This window comes from Poromitra crassiceps, assembly GCF_964638095.1.
Source record: "Poromitra crassiceps genome assembly, chromosome: 14".
Lineage (NCBI taxonomy): Eukaryota > Metazoa > Chordata > Actinopteri > Beryciformes > Melamphaidae > Poromitra > Poromitra crassiceps.
The window spans coordinates 13,470,022-13,489,839 of record NC_139633.1 but is presented as its reverse complement, the minus strand read 5'-3'; the positions used below and the strand labels follow the sequence as shown (position 1 = coordinate 13,489,839).

Here is a 19,818-nt window from a genome sequence, read left to right as displayed (position 1 = left end):
TAGATTAAAACAATTACCCGGTAATATTCAATCTCTTTCGTTTTTTACGTTTTACACTTTTAATTGGGGAAGTCGTGGTGTGGTGTTTATTTATTATACCGTCTATGGGTGAAACCTTGGAATTTCTTCCTGAAACGCTTGCTGAGCATCGATGATCATCAGGGTTCTGTTAGTCATGCCTGGGAAAGTTTGCAAATAGACAGCCATTGAATTCACCCGAGGATATCGTTCAACTAAAATCAAACCAGGGTCACCTTTTCTTACTGAGTGATTTATTTCCCTCTCGCACGGGGAGTTTGATACATATCTGCGAGTGGTTTTAGGTAGCCTGTGAATGTGTGTTTCCACGCTTGACAACTAGCTTAGCGGTTAACTATCGCGCGACAGATGATTGTGACAGGCAGGGTGTTGTAGCTATCAGTTAGGTTAGCTACAGTGTCTGGCGATAAGACAGATATGCTGCTGGGTGAAGGCGGCTGTCAGGCGCAGATAAAATGGACAATAACGGTCAAAACCCGACAACGTAGCGGCAATCAGCTGTGCCTCTCGGCTTTGGATGCGGTGTGTTGACACGACTGGCTGGAGTAACGTTATTGACAAAACATGTTTTTTCCAAGTGGACTTTCTCATCCATGCTTTTGACATTCAGCACAGAGGAGATGCTTCGTTAACGTTAACCTAAGTATCGGTTTACTTGACAAATATATTGTCTGTACTCGCTTGACTGCTCAGTACGTAGTAAGTTAACGGGGACGATGCGGCTGTTAACCCGCATGATAGGCTGCACAGGCGGGGTGCATTTTTCGAAACTCAAGCTCACACACTCCTGTGATCATAGACTGTTATGGCTGGAGACTCGCCACACACACACGGCTGCCCTGCGAAACAAGAGAGAGGCGGTCGGGGGCACATTTTCAGCCCCGCCGACCCCTACTTCCCACCGGGCCTTCGTATCGGTACTGCCCCGTACCCTTAGCTCATTTGGAATACTTTATCCAGGCTGTTTACGCTCTCACCTCTCCACGAGACTGCCACGGACTGTTACGCACACACCTGTTGCCTTTTCCAGCTCTTCGACCGAATCCACAGCTACACCGACAACATCGATAAAGACTGAGAGAGATCAGACGCCGACCACCCTTCCCTTTGAAGACGTTAAACGCATTCTGCAGCTTGCTTACCCTGAGAGATGGGGACTGGCAGGTAAGCTGTGTGTGTCTGTCCCATCATGGCTGACCCAGGCAGGGTCGTAGCTATAGGTCCTATATAGGAAAGGGGGTCCCACCCACAGTCACCTATAGTAGCAGGTGACTGTGTGTGGGACCCCCTTTCCTCTTCTGGGACCCCGTCCACTTTCTGCCCAACACCACCATTATGATCTATGCTCAAAATCTGTCTAGTCCACAACTCAAACTCACCTCCACAGGTTCATTTGGTGCCCTAGGTATGATTTTAGCCGGTGCCCCTTCCTTGCATCGCAGCAAGTTCCACCATTAGGATATGAAAGTGTTAAAATAAGTGTTCTTAAGTAAACTATTTTACAAAGGAGGGTTCCCACAGGAGGTCTTGAACCCCAGTCTCCCAGACCATGGACAACCGCGCTGACCAGTGACCACTCGGCCAAAGACCAGCTCTGCCAGACATACCTGCAGCTACTCATACATCCATGACACACAGGCCGGCAGCAGAGTGGAGCAGAGACAGAGACAGCAATGTATCCTTGCTATGAGTTCCGAGTCTCCCGTCCTGCGCACTGTTATTTGACATGTTTTGTTTTTTGTTTTTCTTCCCTCATTTGGTGCGCCCCTATGGATGGACAGCTCCCCTAGCATTCGCCTATGCCACGGCCGGGCCAGCTCTGTCAGTTAACGGTCACATGGCTCCTAGTTTTTAAGAACTACCCTAATATTGTTAAAGGGCAGACACAACCATACTTTCACCTGTAGTTGTCGCCTGCTCATAATCTAATGGGGGACAGTTTTGTTAGCCAACTGTTATTCCTGGTTTTGTAAGATACTACAACAGTCAGTTGCTGTATCATATTTTTGAGTTTTATTTGTTTGCAGTTTTGTAGATCTAATCTAAACATTGTTTTTCATCCAAACAGTTTTTCTAAGAAATATACCCTTGAGGTTCATATCATAAAAAGCATTTTAGTCAACACCTTTATGGGGGGCCCTGGGCAGTCAGTACCCCCTATTCCTCCACTACAGCATCCCAGTGTGTACCCAGAGCACCTGTCTGTCTACCTGTCTCGCAGCCTCACTGCTGACTACCTGTCCTGACTGTCTAACATTACCTGTAGATGTCCACCTGCCAGTCACATCACGCCACATTATTGTACTGGATCATTTGTTGACATTGCTGCTGGTTTATCATTTACTGCCCTAAAACCTAACAGCTAGCAGGTTTTCAAAACAGGACAGACAAACCCATCCGGTTTTGGACTTGCCAGGGTAATTTAGGTTAATTCAAAATATCTCAATTCCCTGGCAACGGCTGCTCTGATCCTCTCAGCCCATTTTGCTGTCCTTATGGAGAGAGCTCTGCTATAATACTCTTAATGCTTTATATTTGAAAAGGGAAGTCTTTCTGCAGCATGATGGAACTGCATTTTTGCTGCAACACCTTTTCCCCATTTTAACTAAAATAGCTTTTATAAATCGCAGCCCTTGTGTGCTTTTTACGGTTGGTCTTCACTTTGATCGTCTCATTCTGTGCTTCTCCAGCCGCGGTAGGCTTCCTAGCCGTCTCCAGTGCGGTGACCATGTCGGCGCCGTTCTTCCTGGGCCAGGTGATTGACACCATCTACACCACCGGAACCGACGCAGAGACCATGGCGGCCTCCCTGACGTCACTGTGTATCATGCTGGCGGGAGTGTTCCTATGTGGCGGGGCGGCCAACGCCGCCAGGGTTTACCTCATGCAGTGCTCAGGTGAGACCGGAGTGGAGAGAGATGCTCACTGGTGTCTCTAAACAGGCTAGCAGACTGTGAGGAACCAGCATGCACCTCTCTTCCATTTCATTGTCTGTTTTTTTTTCTCTCCCCCCCAGGAAAGTCTCAAACTAGGAAGCAAAATTCAGCCGCGCTCGTCTCCATCTTCCTCTCTCTAACTTCTCTCTTCTTCTTCCCTCCAGGCCAGCAGATTGTTCGGAATCTTCGCGCCTCCCTCTTCTCCTCCATCCTCAGACAGGAAGTGGCGTTTTTCGACCAGACTCGGACCGGCGAGCTCATCAACCGCCTCTCCGCTGACACGGCGTTGGTCGGCCGCTCAATTACAGACAACCTGTCGGACGGCCTGAGAGCTGTGGCCCAGGCAGCCGCTGGTGTCAGCATGATGGTGAGAGCATCCTTCAGATTGCTCCGCTGTGATTGGCTCAGGATAGGTTTGTCAGCATGATGGTGAGAGCATCCTTCAAATTTGCTCCGCTGTGATTGGCTCAGGATAGGTTTGTCAGCATGATGGTGAGAGCATCCTTCAGATTGCTCCGCTGTGATTGGCTCAGGATAGGTTTGGGTGAAGGCTCGAGACACGTAACGATACATTTTATGACTTTGAGAGAATGTTGCAATATTATTCTGCTGCTGTCAGTGAAATCCTTTGAAATTTCATTTATTAGTTTATTTCACAGGGACAATGCACACCAATCAACAGTAAAACTGTAAGTGAGCCAGAGTTAGCCTGGACAGCAATACAATACAATTAAACTACCGTAACCAAGTATTTTGAATCCTCAATGTCCTATTGGCCACTTTGTAACTACCACTTCCTCGAAAAATTATGCTGTTTGGTCAGCTTTCTCTGATAACTATGCCTTTTGCAAACAGATGAAATCCTTATTTGTGTGTGTGTGTGTGTGTGTGTGTGTGTGTGTGTGTGTGTGTGTGTGTGTCTGTGTGTGCGTGTGTGTGCGTGCGTGCGTGCGTGCATGTATTTTGTTGAGTATAAGGAAGTAGTTGTGAATTTTGTTGCAATTCTGTTGTCTACGTCATCATCCCATTGTTGTGTACTGTTGCCATGTGTAAAGCACAGTTGTCCCGGCACATTACTGTTCCTAGACTATGGAGAAACAGGCTTGTTTAAAATACTTCCTCTTACTACAAGGAAGTGACCACTCCCCTGGCCAAAGGTGCTGTTGGAGGCACACAAATATGGTCTGTAAATAACACGGGGAATTCTGAGTGCAGCAAGACGTAACACAACAGGCAATTAGCTTTCCTTACAAGGAAGTCAAATCATTTCCTGGTACAATGAATGGTAAAGGAAGTGAATGAATGATCGATGGAAATAATTACTGCACAGAGTGGCAAATCAGGTAAGTCAGGTAACAGCAAACTAGATCATTAAACCCTAATTTGATGTAAACCATTATTCTTTATTGACTCTCCTCTTTCCTTCCCTTATCTCTCTCTCGCTCTCTCTGCTTGTCCACCCATCTCTCCTCCGATCCTTTTCCATCAACTCTGCTCTTTCTTCCTCTCTCTCTCTTCCTCTAGTTCTACGTCTCTCCCAGTCTAGCAGGCTTTGTGTTGATGGTGGTGCCTCCTGTGGCCGGCCTTGCTGTAGTCTACGGCAGATACCTGCGCTCCATCTCCAGACGCACGCAGGATGCACTAGCACAAGCCACACAGGTACCGTACGCATATAGACACAGGTTCAAGAGCCAGCTGAGAGGTTCAAGAAGCTCTGTTCATGAAGTGTGTGGGGTTACTATCAAAGATTATTAGGAGGTTTGAACAGAGGACACAATACTCGCCAACAGCAAAAAAACAAACAAACAAGGAAGCTGTGACGGAATTATGATTGTAAAATAGTTGGGTCAGAAAGCCAACTTTCCATACAAGTTGGTGTCTTTAGAGGGCTTTAGTTCTGCTCTATGAAAGAAAGCAAGAAGCACGTATTAGTTGTAAGTAAGGCCCTTGTCAGTTACAAGGTTTGAACGTTGTTTTCCAATGAGTTGGTTTACCATTTTCCTCCCATGATCTTAAAATGAGCATCAGCCATGTCTAGTAGCCTACCTTAGAGGTTTCCGACGCTAATATTCAAATTTATTTAACATTCAAAATGTTTAAGATAAAGGACTAATGAAATTGTTTTGGTGTGTGTTCTTGTCCAAGTTGGCAGAAGAGCGTATCAGCAACATGCGTACAGTCAGGGCTTTTGGTAAAGAACTGTCAGAAGTCAGCACATACACACAGAAGACGGACCAAGTCCTCAGCCTGGCCAGGAAGGAGGCTGTGCTAAAAGCTGGCTTCTTTGGAGTGGTAAGTGAGTGAGTGAGTGAGTGAGAGAGTGTGTGTATGTGTGTGTGTATGTGTGTGTGTGTGTGTGTGTGTGTGTGTGTGTGTGTGTGCGTGCGTGCGTGTGGTGTAGGGGTGTCAAAATTAATCGATGCATCGCGATGCGGACGTGTCGCGATGCATCGAATCGGATCGTTGACAGATAATCGCTGAATCGTTTATGTTTAAATTGATGTTGACATTCAGACTTTAAAGCACTTTCTATTCTAAGTCAAAAAGGGAGTTGATATTTATCTGACTGCTTGTATTAATTGATGAAAAAGTAGCCATGTGTGCAGTAATAATATAGAAAATTGAGGATGTGATATTTTGAGCTGCGATACTTTGAGCTGTATCGAGATGCATCGTGGAATCGAATCGTTGACAGATTAATCGTAATCAAATCGAATTTGTGAGGCCAGTGAAGATTCACAGCCCGAGTGTGTGGTGTGTGTGTGTGCGCGTGTGCGTGCGTGTGTGGGAGAATCAGTTTTGACGTTTGTGGCCAGGTTGTAACAGAGTGAGTTTCTGTCCCAAATCTCCAGTTGACACATGAGCTATTACACACAGACTTCTGCTTTCCTCACATTGCTTTAAGGTTGTCACAACATCACAGTTTAAGAGGAGGTCAACCTTTATCAGTCATCTTGTTACATTACAGTCATGTTGTTACATATACCCCTCAAAGTATTAGGATGCAGCAGAGAAAATACAGTAAATGATACTGTTTACAAGCAAATGAGGGGGGGGACTGACAAACTGACAACTGACTGACCGAACGGACAATTACAACATGTATGACAACAAGTACAATATATGAATTACTGCATGTATTAGGAAGTGCAAAGTAACATGATGATGATATCAAAATATACCAAAAATATTAAATATATGCAGCAGGAAAATTAACACTTTAGGGTAGAATAACAAAGTTAGTTCGGTCAAAAGAAAATAGCTCCTCCATGAGACTGCTCACAACAAGGTTTGTGGATTGTCTTGAATAACTAGGTCATGATTTCTGGAAAGAGACATTGCTGTTGAGTTTTTCAAATGTATTTTTTGGGTGCTTCAACCACCACAAGCAGAGTGCCATCCAGTTCCATTGTATTGGAGAGAATGATAAATGACAAGCGGTTGACGATGGAGACAACAAAAATGAGGGGAGTGGCAGTAATCTCAAGCCACAGTGTACATAAACTCGCTACTCCCTGCTCCCTGTTCAGGGAATGTTGGACTCGGTTAAGGGAAGTTCCTTCGAATAAAATTCCTCCATTTGGTACATTCTGCAACGTCGCCAACACAGACATGATCCCTTCCTCCATTTGTTAGCCTGGTAATGTAAAAGAAACCGCCTGAAACTGTCTAACATTGACAAGTGACAGCTAAAGTGTGTTGTAATATTGAAGTTATACGGCTATGCTAGCCAAACCAACGTTAGCTTAGCTTGCTAGTAGTTATAAAGTCAACAATAGCTCATTCCCCTAGGCCTAGAGTATTTTATTTATAGATTATTTGAGGGTTAGGGTTGTTGTTGTTGTTTCCATTTAAATAGTGTACAACGACACTTAAATAATGATAACGTTAGTTACAACGACAATACTTACAGGCATGTAAATTTCTTTGTAAGTGCCATTATTTGTTTTTGGTAGTCCAGCCAGGTACAATGACTGACCAGAAGTTGTTGAGTTCTTCCCCACACAGTTTAGTTCCCTTTGAACTGAGCTCCCTACAGTTTGGAATCTTAGGGTGTATTCACACCTGTAGGTCGTTTGCTTTGTTCCGATTCAGGGACTTAATTGATACAATTGTTGCATTTGTGCCTTGGTTCGTTTGTGTTCACACAGCCACAAATCCAGCGGTCCAAATAGTATTGCCAAGCCTCCTGGATTGGCAAGGAGACACTCCGGTAGCCTAATAGACTCTCGGGATGGAAAAAATAATTCCCAGAGATTTTCCTATATGATTATAAGAATGCGTTTTGTTAGACCTACATTGTAGGCTACGTCGGGGGTGCCCCGTGCTAGGAGAGAGAGAGAGAGAGAGAAAGAAAGAGGGAGGGATCGGGAGAGAGAGAGGGAGAAAGTTATTTATTTATTTATGTAGGCTATGTAGCCTATGTATTTATCGGGAATTTGGAGATAGAAGATCAAAGACCCTCGCAACTTCGAGGATTAGCCTACACATAGGCTATATATAACACCTGTCCTGGAATAAAATATTAATAAATAATTTAATAATAGCCTACGGACATTTCGAGGAAGACATGCAATCAGTCTGATTGTCTGATTGAACCAGACAATCTTATCACAAAGAAGGCTGGCTCTGATTACCATGACTTGTTTTCATTTATTGAATGGAGACCAGAGGTAAGTTGATTGAGTTCACACTGCTGATGTGATGATGCAAAAACCCCCCAAAGTTTATCCATGCAAGTCACAAGTTGCCAAAACAGGATCTGAATGAAGATGTTGTTTTTAAACAATAAAAATGCTTGTTCTTCAGGCCATTACGCACAGCGCAGCTGACTACAGCAGCTGGTTTATCCAAAAATGCGCACTGTTTCCTGCAGTTGTGGCGGATGAGGTCGGATCACGTTCTCACCACAAACGAACCACACCAGAGTTCGTTTAAAGCGGACCGAGACCACCCTTTCTTGGCGATCTCGGTCCGCTTGTTTTGTCCCGCATCCGAGTGCGATTGCTGTGTTCACACTCCCCCAAACGAATCGCACCAAGGGGGAAAACAATCTCTGTTTCAGAACAACTGCTCCAAACGAGATAGGTGTGAATACACCCTTACTTAACATGGTTGAATACCCTGTGTGCAGTCCACTTCGGAGCGAACTACCAGGCTATTGTAACGCACCTTCAGTGGTAGTAGTAACACTGTGTTTGTGTGCGTGTGTGTGTGTGTGTGTGTGTGTGTGTGTGTGTGTGTGTGTGTGTGTGTGTGTGTGTGCGCGCGTGTTCCAGACCGGTCTCAGTGGTAACTTCATGATCCTGTCAGTGCTGTATAAAGGAGGCCTTCTGATGGCTAGCCAACACATGACTGTGGGAGAGCTCTCATCGTTCCTTATGTACGCCTTCTGGGTGGGCATCAGCATCGCAGGTACATGCACCCAAAGACACACACTTTCTTTTCATAGGAATTTCCTGATTCGTTTTGTTTGATGCACTGGGTATGAGTTCATTCTGTTTGATGCACTAGCTATGAGTTCATTCTGTTTAATGCACTAGGTATGAGTTAATTCTGTTTGATGCACTAGGTATGAGTTAATTCTGTTCAAGTTCAAGTTCAAGTTCTTTATTAGTGTCCCGAAAGGGCAAATTGGTTTACAGCAGGCAGTAGTGCAGGCAAACAAAACAACAACAGACATGCAAAAATGTTTGATGCACTAGGTATGAGTTAATTCTGTTTAATGCACTAGGTATGAGTTAATTCTGTTTAATGCACTAGGTATGAGTTCATTCTGTTTAATGCACTAGGTATGAGTTCATTCTCTTTAATGCACTAGGTATGAGTTCATTCTGTTTGATGCACTAGGTATGAGTTCATTCTGTTTAATGCACTAGGTATGAGTTCATTCTCTTTAATGCACTAGGTATGAGTTCATTCTGTTTGATGCACTAGGTATGAGTTCATTCTGTTTGATGCACTAGGTATGAGTTCATTCTACTCTGAGCTGATGAAGGGTTTTGGAGCAGGAGCCAGACTGTGGGAGTTACTGGACAGAAAGCCTGAGTTCCCTCTAAATGGTAAATTCTCAGAACACACACACACACACACACACACCACTCGAAAGAAGCATTGCCTCACTACATATTTGTGCACCCAATCCTTTCCTGTAAACTTATCGTTAACTTCTTGGAAATATAATGGTGGCCAGACGACATTAACTTATTGAACATACACAATTATTTACACAGATTTGTAAATATTTGGAGGGGCGGATGGTCAAGATGCAAGACCATCAAGATGGTCATGGGTTTGAATCTCCGCCCCGGTCTTCTCTGTGTGGATTTTGAATGTTTTCCCTGTGTTTGCGTGGGTTTCCTCCCACAGTCCAAATATGTATGTTGTGTTTGTGTTGTATTGTAATGTAATCTAGTAAAATGTCTAGTATGCATATGATGTATGTAACCTATGTTGTTGTATGTAGATATATGATGTAGTATATGACTGTGACTTTGAGACATGCTTGTGATAAGGGCCTATAAACATAACATAACTGAACTGGACTGAACATAGTCTCAACCTCCCATTTGTGTAACTATATGGTCCCTCTCCCTCTGCTCCTCCTTAGAGGGCCTAGTCCTTTCTCCAGACCAGTTGAAGGGCCGGCTGGAGTTCTGCGACATCTCATTCTCCTACCCGACCCGTAAGGAGGCTCCTATCTTCCAGAACCTCAGTCTGCTGGTGCCAGCTGGTTCTGTCATGGCCGTGGTGGGAGCCAGCGGTTCAGGAAAATCAACTCTGGTCTCGTTGCTGCTCAGGCTCTACGACCCCGATGCTGGTGAGAGGAAGCGTGCTCTCTGTCCTCCTTTATCGATTTAGATCAACTATTGTTCACTCGCTAGACACCTCCAACATCTTCTGAAAGAATCCAGTGCTGCTGACAACCTCTCAAACAGTGGTTCAGCTCAGAAAATAACTCTTCTCTCCTCTCCTCTCCAGGTGTCATCAGTATTGATGGGTGGGACGTCAGGGACCTAAATCCTTATTGGCTTAGGAGTCACATTGGAACTGTCAGTCAGGTAGAAAATGCATGCTTTGTTAACTTGTTAATGTTCAGGATTAAAAGAGCATTTATGCTTTTTAGATTTTACAGTAGTTACAACCGTTCACAGAAGGAGCAAGAATGAAGTATAGCAACTAGCAAGGAAATAACTTTTTTCCTCCCTTTTTTGGATGACGCTTTTGTGCTTTGAATTTGCTTTTTAATTTGGTGGTCAGACAAAGCAAGCACTCAAGTATATTAATTAATATTGTAAACCTATATAAATCCTACAATAAAAATGCAAAGTGTCTGTGTGTGAGTGAGCAGAACTGTTCGGCCACAGCTATGTCATTTTACGTGTGATCGCGCTGAATCGTTCAGGAAGTGTGACGAGCACCCCCTGCAGGTGACCTAACAGAGCTGGATTTTTGAATCAGGTAATTAGGACTGATTAAATAGGCAAAAATGGTTAATTATTAGTCGCCAAAACTATAGTCAATACAGGTTCAGCACCATGGAGAGCTCCAGAGTGGAGGAGCACACAGATAAGCGGAGTTGCAATCAGCCAGTGAAGTGGACTATGAAAACCCTGTGGCCTGTGTAGATTAATAGCCAGACTTGCGATGCTGCGCAATCCCGATACACTGCACTGGTATTCTGCTAGCAGGCAGAGAACCACAGTTACAGTATCTCATTCTTTCTCGTCCTCCCTGTCCCGCCCCCAACCCTCCACCAGGAGCCAGTGTTGTTCTCCTGTTCAATCAGAGACAACATAGCGTACGGCGCAGTGGACCCAGACACTGTGACCACAGAGGACATCTACAGTGCAGCCAGAGTGGCCAACGCCTATGATTTCATACAGGGTTTTCCCAAAGGCTTTGACACCGTGGTGGGGGAGAAAGGAGTGCTGCTGTCAGGTGAGGCATGATCAGATGATGCCAACTTCCACACCAGTGCTTGCATCTCCAAAAGTCAGCTCTCCATTAAAGGGACAGCTCACCCTAAGATCCAAAATAAATATTTTCCCTCTCACCTGCAGTGCTATTTATCCATCTACATCGTTTTGTGTTATTTGCCTGAGTTTTGGAGATATCGGCCGCAGAGTTTCTGGCTTCTCTCCAATACAATGGAACTGGATGGCACTCGGCTTGTGGTGCTCAAAGTGCCAAAGAAATACATTTGATAAACTCAACAGCAATGTCACCTTCCTGAAATCATGACCCGGTTACTCAAGATAATCAATTATTTTCTTTTGACTGAACTACACGCGCTAGCTGCTAGCTAGTTCCTACATGAGACTGCAAAAGAAAATAGTTCCTACATGAAACTGCTCACAACAAAGTCTGTGCATTATTTTTGAGTAACCGGGTCATGATTTCTGGAAAGAGACAATGCTGTTGAGTTTTTCAAATGTTTTTTTTGTGTGTGCTGCGAGCACCACAAGCCAAGTGCCATCCAGTTCCATTGTATTGAAGAGAAGGCAGACATCTCTGCGGCCGATATCTACAAAACTCAGGCAACTATCCTAAAACGATATAGATGGATAAATAGCACTACAGGTGAGAGGAAAAATATGTATTTTGGATTTTTGGGTGGGCTGTCCCTTTAACTAAACATGGCTGGCTCAGTTGCATGTTTTCACCCATGTGTTTTGGACAGTGTACAACATCTAGCGTATGAAGCATTTTCTCTGTGCCGGGGCATCATGTGACATATTACAGTGAAAAAGACCAAAATGGCTTCCTCAGATGGTCCTGTGGTTAAGTAGTCCTCTGTTGGCCTAAGAGATCAAATCCCACCAAAACGTTCTCTTCTGTATCTCCCTTTCTGTTTTCATCTCTGCTGTCCAACTGTCTGCATGTTAACTTGTGTTTTTGTCTCCTAGGTGGTCAGAAACAGAGGATAGCCATTGCTAGAGCTCTACTGAAGGTAATACAGCAGCATGTTGTTCCACACCTGGAGAAAGCATGACCCGGGTTAGACCCATCATTTGCACGTGACTTGTCGTCCAGTATTCTGGATGCATTAAATGACAATTGTAGATTCCCAAAATGAATTTAGCTTGAATTTGTTATCAACCTTCCAGTCCTGACTTGGAGGTTCACACATTTGTGGACAAACAATGAGAGCTCTCATTCTGATCGACTGAACCACAAAAATGTCTTTGACTTGATAATTAGAACCCGGGACTGTACTGTCTAGCCTCAGCTTTTCATTATTATGCTGAATCTGAATGACCGTGTAATGATCACAACATTTGTTCCCTCTCCTCAGAACCCTAAGATCCTGCTTTTGGATGAGGCTACCAGGTGAGAGACACCGACACAACGATTGGTTATTAAAGAGTTAGTAAACACCCCAAAAACATAGGTCTCAGCTCTGACAGACTTTAGCATCCGGGCCATGCCACATTTTGATAGGTGCAGAGTGCAGAGCGAATGGGAGAGCCCGGTGGATTTCGTGCCTGCGCATGCGCGGTGTCATTCAGGGCCGACCTCCAATCGCATCGCTATTGGCAACGGGGACCTCCAGAGTGATCCCCCGGTGACGGTCAGCTCTGCGGCACACTGTCTGAGGCTGGCTACACCCAGTGCAGAGAGCGGGGACAGTCTGGAGAAGAGAGAGACACACATACCGATCTTTGCAAATAGCGAGTTTTAAAATGCGTGCTTCAACAATCCGATCTAGCGGTCCTTTGTATTTATATCAAAGGAAGATATATTCACACATTTTTGTGATTATTTTTGGGGGGTCGCGTGATGATTGTCACAAAAGAACAAAGGAAATTATTTTTCTCCATTGATGATTAAATCTCCCATACCAATGATTTAATGCATTGATACCTGATGCAGCATTTGCATGTATATCCCTCATTTGTGTGCGTATCCCTTTAAGGCGGTCTTAAAGGGATACACACACAAATGCTGCATCAGGTATCAATGGGTTAATGCATTATGGAAATTAATTAATTAATTAATGCATTAGGGAAAGGGGGGGAGTCGCAGCCTAAAGTATTTTTGGGGTCGCGGCTCAAAAAGGTTGAGAAGCACTGGCCTAGTCTGACAAACCACTTGTCACGTTTTGTGTCATCTAGCGTCTCAATGGGGAAACTCGACCAGTCTATCCTCAATGGCTGAGAATTTGTCTGACAGGTGTGCCGGACACTGATGATGTGATGATTTGGTGCTTGTTAGCCACACTGAGGGTTGGGCTGCTGAATACAAACCTAACCACCTTCTCTCTCCTCAGTGCGTTGGATGCAGAGAATGAGTTCCTGGTCCAGGAGGCCTTGGAGCGTCTGATGGAAGGTATCTCTCTCTCTCTCTCTCTCACTCTCTCTCTCTCTCTCTCTCTGTGCATCCTGTCTGTCTCTCTTCCTTTCTCTCTCTCACATAGATTTCATATATAAATCAGAGACATTCAGTGCAACTGCTGCTGCCCCTGGCACCATTTCTTATTTATGCATTTCTTATTTTAATTGTATGATTACTGTTCATTCCTAATTGAGATTATGTCCTGCCCTCCCCCCTGCCCATCCAAAGGCAGGACAGTTGTGATCATCGCCCACCGCCTCTCCACCATCCAGAATGCGAACTCTGTGGCCGTGCTGGACCAGCGGCGCGTAGCGGAGTGTGGCCGGCACACGGAGCTGCTGGGCAATCGGCACGGACTGTTCCGCAAACTGATGGAGAAGCAGGCCTTCCTACAGGAGGAACAGAAACGGGCCCTACGTTGAGATGCGAGGGGGGTACAAGGGAGTGGATGAGGAGGACGATGACGACACTGTTTGGGGGAAGACTGGCTTTCATCCAAAAAAGGGCGGAAACAGCCCGTATGCTGAGAAGAGATAGGAGGGGTGGAGGAGCACAAGTTTGTCTGGAATGGGGGAGAAATGATAGAAGGTGAAAGAAAGCAGACTTTTCTACAAGAGGATTTTGAAGCAGGCGCACTAAGGAGAGAGGAGGGACGTGGTGCTGAGGTCCTTCTCAGTTTGTCTCTGTTCAGCTGCTGAAACAACCAGCATCACACGAAAGAGCTGTTTGTAAAGGAACCCATTCAGGTTAAATCCACACTGAAGAACTAAGAACTGAAAAATGGATCGGTGATTGCGAAGACAGTCTTTATATATTTTTGAAAACTACTGCATTCTGCACTAAGGGAGTTGGAAAGATTGAGAGCCCAAGTGAAGAGAAGAGAGAGAAGAGACTTCTTACACTGGCCAACACGCAACTCAAATTATTGTCGCTGCCTTTTTGGGGGGTGGGGCGGGGGGGCTGTTTTGAGTTCAGGGATGTGACAGAATGAAAATGGGCTGTGCTTTCCACAGATAGAGTGATTTATGTCTGGTGCGAGTCAAGTCAACCGACACAGTCTCTTTCACTCTACTATAGGACTATGTTGAACACTATAGTTTAGCACAGTGATTGTCAGCGTTTTTTCATATCATGGACCCCTAATTTAGTCCACATTAGGGCTACGGATCCACTTTACGTGAGATTTTGTCTCTTGGACCCAAATCTGAGAATATTTTTTTGTTCGATATGATTTTGTCCAGAATTCCTCGATCATCATTATTGTAGGAAGAGAGATAACCGTGAAACTACGATCAAAACAGTTACCGGTACTCTTCTACATTCTCTAATTGTGTTAACGTCTTATAAATGAAATAACGGCGATGTTTAACAATTTCATCAGTTTGCTGCGGACCCCCTGGAACCCCCACTAGGACCCCAGGTGGTCCCCGCACTCCACGTTTAAGAACCACTGGTCTAGCATCACTGTATCACTTGTGTTTTATAACCAAACCAAAAACAGTCCAATATGCACGTATGTGTGTGTGTGTGTGTGTGTGTATATACATGTACATATATGTACATTATGTATGTATGTATGTATATATGTATATATGCGTGCATGTATGTATATGTGTACGCACGCACAAACAACACTGCTGACTATCTTGTATCTATATATTTGTTGTGATTTTAAAACTTGAAGCTTGAAGCAGAGCATTTAGCAGTACTTTTACAAGTTAAACAAGCCAAATGAAGCTGATCAGGGGTATTGATGAAGCTGATCAGGGGTATTGATAAAGGACACCATGGTGGAAAACAGGGTCTAACAGGATTCTGACACATCCTGGGAAACATGGAGATCCATAGACTGGCTTCCCTGACAAGCAGAACGAATGAAAATGAGGGTATGAGCATGTGTTACGGAAAATGGCGAATGGGAAAACAGAAATGAACATTTTTAGTGTTATTTTCACAAAGATCTCCTGGGCGAGCCCTCGACAGCATAACTACAGTAGGCTATGTTCTCACTCGCAAAATTCTAATGATGATTTTCTAAATGCTGTGGCATCCCTATTCTGATGTGGGATGTAGGCCTACTTTAACTTCTCTAGGCAAAATAAATAAATAGTCTCAACCAGGGGTTGGGGCTCAGTCAAATGCATTCATACTTTGTAATATGTGCTAACCTAGGTTAACAGATCTAAGTTCAGTCACTCTTTGGTTAATCTTGCCTGGGATCTTTGCCATCTTGTCCTCCAGTCAGCCAAAAGAAAATGTGTAGCTGTCGAGTAATTGAGAGGAGTTTTACTAGTTCATTGATTGAAACCTGCTAATCACCTGCTCTTCTCTGGAGGTCCTGGTGTAGAAAGAGGATACAGCAGACGGAGTCATCACAGCCCGTCAGAAGTGTGCAGCTTGTCAGCGTATCACCTCCTCTCTCTCAACAACTAAAGCACTTCACTGTTAAATGTATGACTGACTGCACTGGTCAGCTGTTCAGTTTTGTGTGTGTGTGTGTGACCCTGGCTCCCCAGTAGGTTACATCGTCAGGTCATACAGACAATGGTGATTCTAGAGTCTGTTGGGGCCCTAGGCAAAAATTAATTGGCCTGGGGCCCCAAGCAATTACCTGCATTGCCTGTTCACAAGCTGTGTCTCTGCATACAGACAATAGGATACCCTGCCAATAGGAATTGAAGTGAGACATGTCATGGGGCCCAAAAAAATCTATCCAATTGATCTGCAGTACGTGTCAAGAAGTTACAATGTAATCGATCTCACACAAACCAGTGCCACCACAAGTCCAAATGTATTCTTCAGCAGTCAACTTGCCCTGTGTTTGACCAGTGACTGAGAAAACTGTCCCCTCCTTGTCGTAGTTGTAGCGGGTGTTTACTGTGTGGGATCTGTGCTTAGCCAGAATATAAACACCCTTAAAGGCAACTGGAGTTTAGCCACGGTGCGTGCTATTTAGCCAGTTCAACATTATAGCTTTGCTTTGAGAGCCAGTAAGAAGTCCTGACTCTCCTTTGCAAATATTTAGCTTGTAAACGGCCACTTCACTGCTCAGGGTGGTTCAGGAGTGAAAACTGGAAATGTATTCAGATTTGAGCTGTTTGGCCAGCAGTGCAAAATAACACCAGCTTGAATTCCCCAGCTGTTTCTTTACACGGAGGTTTGTTGCCTTTTGCTTGACATTGGAACAAAATGTATTTTAGGACAAAGATCCTTTCATCAATGCAGCCCAGCTCTGTTTTTTCATTCGGTGACGTTTATAGCGCATTTAACAACAAATAGTTTTACGTGTAATATGCAGGTTTGTTTGATCCCTCTTAACAACCTACTAACGTGATGCAAGAACATATAGAAAAAAGAAAATTACAACAGCCTTTACGCCTTGGCTTACAAATGTTTGAGGTATAAATACGCTAGATAAAACACCATGTCATCAAATATGTTTTTTCTCTTTAAGATCATTTTGCCTTTGTTGGTGCAAAAATGTGTTTTTCTCTTCCACACGTGGGTTTGTTTTGACTTCACTGTCTGAAAGAATAAGACTGCAAACATGTTACACACAGTGAAGTTTTTGTTGTTGTTAGGGTTCAGAAACTTGAATCATTGCTTTTGAATGTCAGAGTCGATGTCTGTTCTCTGTGTCTCTCAGTGTGCTGGAATGTGTTAACAAAGAACATTTATAGTTTTTCTACATGGTTTCATATTCGAGTGGAGAGTGGAAAAAATGCAATTACTATTACTATTGGCTTATAAAAAAGAGGGAAACGTGCAGTAGAGAGTGTGGATAATACTGGAACAACAGTGTGTCAGGACATGTGAGGTGACTAATTCAGTCTATTGATGATAGCCACTAGTAAAATTGTTCATTTGTAAAGTACTAGGGATCTCGCGCGCTCGATTCCTAGGCTCGCCCGCTGCGCGGCCTTGCCCGTCCTGCAGCTCGCTGAACTGCCCCTGCAGCTCGCCAAGCTGGCCCTGCAGCTCGCATTTGCAGCTCGGCCGCTGCGCGGCCTTGCCCGCAACTCGGCTGCTGTGTGGCCAATGAGACCAGCATCACGGATGATGTCAGATTTATGACATCACTGATGATGTTATCAGTGGGATTTATGACATCACTGATGTCACAGTGGGATTTATGACATCACTGAGAGAAACAAACAGAGCCCCAGCTCCCATTTATATACTGTACTGATTATGATTATATGGTCATCATCACTTTTGGTTACAGTGAGTAGATTGGTAGCAGAATTTGTATAAGCTTCATTATTTGCTTTTTCACTTCACATGTGCATTACGTAACACTAGATTCGTGGATAGTTTTTTCTTTAAGTTCCTTATTCTGTATGTTCCCTCTTTTTTTTCTCCTTATCTCATCAAAAACACAATCAGTTCTTACTTTAATCACAGTTCTCCTCACAAACATATTAGTCTGCATTTCAAGGCTAAATGTCACCACAAAATGAGCTGGGCCCTACTGGATTGGATCCAGCTTGTCTTGTGGTGACACTCAGCCATGTGGCTCCAACTGCTCTGCCCCCCATCTCCCCTCCATCCACAGAAGCCAGCTGTTTCTTTGTTTTGTTTCATTTTTATGTTATGAGTTATAAATAATGTTACCTAAAAGATGTATAATATATTTTAATGATTCTTGTGTTTGCAAAATGATCATACTTATACATAAAGAAAATAAAGTGAAATAATATAATTTATTTGTGGTGAGATGTTTTCTTTCAGCTGTGGAGTGTACGTACACAGTACGTATATATTTGGGGGGGGGGGTGTATTAAAAAAGATAAATAACCTCATTTAAAATAATGCCTACTCACACACAGAAAAAGTCAATTTCAGCACAATCAGAATCAGAATCTTCTCTATTGCCCAAGTATGTAGACATACAAGGAATTGATATGTCTGTTGACTTGCTGAGCTTGCAGTGCTGCTTGGGTCCTAGTCTTCACTATGCGACCAAAGCATGGGTCCAAGGTAGCCATAGTCCATCCAATACTGCCATAGGTAGCGGAACGCATCTGAACTTGGGGGGGCCGGGGGGCGTGTCGGGGGGCGGGGGCGGGGAATATCTAATTTTAAATTAACATTAGGATTAGACGGTTGTGATGTCAGTATTCAGTCTTAACAATCATATATTTGCTCCTTTTCTCACTCACTCCTATGTCACCACCTGCTCTCCCTGCAGGGTTTGAGATTCAACTTTTTTTTTATCACCAGCCAATATGGCTGCTAGATTTTAAAGTTACGAGCCAATTAATTTCAACTAGCCAACATGTTTTTCTTGAAATAAACCAGAATATGAGTGCCACTGGGTTAATATATGCATACGTATCAGTACAAATACGTTATAGCATAATGAATCTATAAATTACAGCAGGGCTATTCAACTAAATTGTTCAGGGGGCCACATTGTCAGAAACCTAAGGGACTGGGGGCCGGACCGTTCCCCGAGCCAGTACACTTGACACAATGCGCCACCACCAGGGGCGGACTGGGATTATAATTCAGGCCGGGCATTAGATACCAAGCAGGCCAGGCCGATACAAGCCGACGCGCGTGCCGGCGTCCGAAGGGCGGCGCCGAAAAATTTGGGCCGTTTGAAGCCCAATTTGGGCCGTTTAGGCCGTTTGAAGCCCAATTTGGGCCGAGTCCAATTTTACAATGAGATGCACCCACTTTAACCCTGAATAAAGTAATAAAACCACTAGTAAACCAGTAGGCGGCGCCTGGCCTGCTGTTCAGTGAGTGGCCTGACTGGGGGCACAAAAAAAACAAAAAACATTTTATTTTATTTTATTTTTTTGCAGGCCAGGCCAGGCCAGGCCACCGGGCATTTGCATCTTATATACACACACACACACACACACACACACACACACACACACACACACACACACACACACACACACACACACACACTTTTGCTCAAACAATGAGCAAAGAATAATGGCCTTTTAGTCCCCCCCTCCATTAATATGAACATCCCCCTCGGCTCGAACCCCGCCCCCCTCCCCGCCATTACCTCCATAGACGCCATAGATGCTTGGTGCAGATGCTGACTGACAGGCAGGTTAAAATGGGGTTTCTGAAGCAAATCGAGGTTGAAGACTTTAAGTCATGGCGAGGGAAGCAAGTTATCGGTCCCTTCATGCAATTCACTTGTATTATTGGAACGAATGGCTCTGGTAAGACCAGTAGGCTATGTACTGTATAACCAGAGGCATAAGACCAGCTATGTACTGTATAACCAGAGGCATAAGACCAGTAGGCTATGTACTGTATAACCAGAGGCGACTGGTCAGACTACTCGCCTGTTTCACTTCCTACCCAATTCACCCATTTTGTGTCTAAAAAAGGCAGGAAGCAACACAGGTGGAGGCAAAACCTCAATTAGGGCCGCGGCACTGGAACACCTAAATGGATTTGAAGTTGGAAACCCTCATTAGTGCTCTGCTTGCAAATAATTCAGTGGCTCACAGAGAGGTTGACAGCTGCATGA

The 19,818-nt window shown here is 44.3% G+C and overlaps 1 protein-coding gene across 1 annotated transcript; it reads left to right on the top strand.

Moving 5' to 3' along the window:
• Positions 1-494: 494 nt before the first annotated feature.
• Positions 495-14,151, top strand: abcb10 (ATP-binding cassette, sub-family B (MDR/TAP), member 10; the record flags this gene model as incomplete). Its single annotated transcript, XM_083650616.1, has 15 exons — positions 495-523; positions 1,028-1,203; positions 2,730-2,936; positions 3,140-3,342; positions 4,500-4,634; positions 5,121-5,267; positions 8,255-8,390; positions 8,942-9,037; positions 9,586-9,795; positions 9,957-10,036; positions 10,736-10,916; positions 11,885-11,928; positions 12,274-12,308; positions 13,249-13,307; positions 13,542-14,151. The coding sequence occupies 15 exons, from the start codon at positions 495-497 to the stop codon at positions 13,733-13,735; spliced, it is 1,932 nt and encodes a 643-aa protein (XP_083506742.1). The 3' UTR covers positions 13,736-14,151.
• Positions 14,152-19,818: the final 5,667 nt, after the last annotated feature.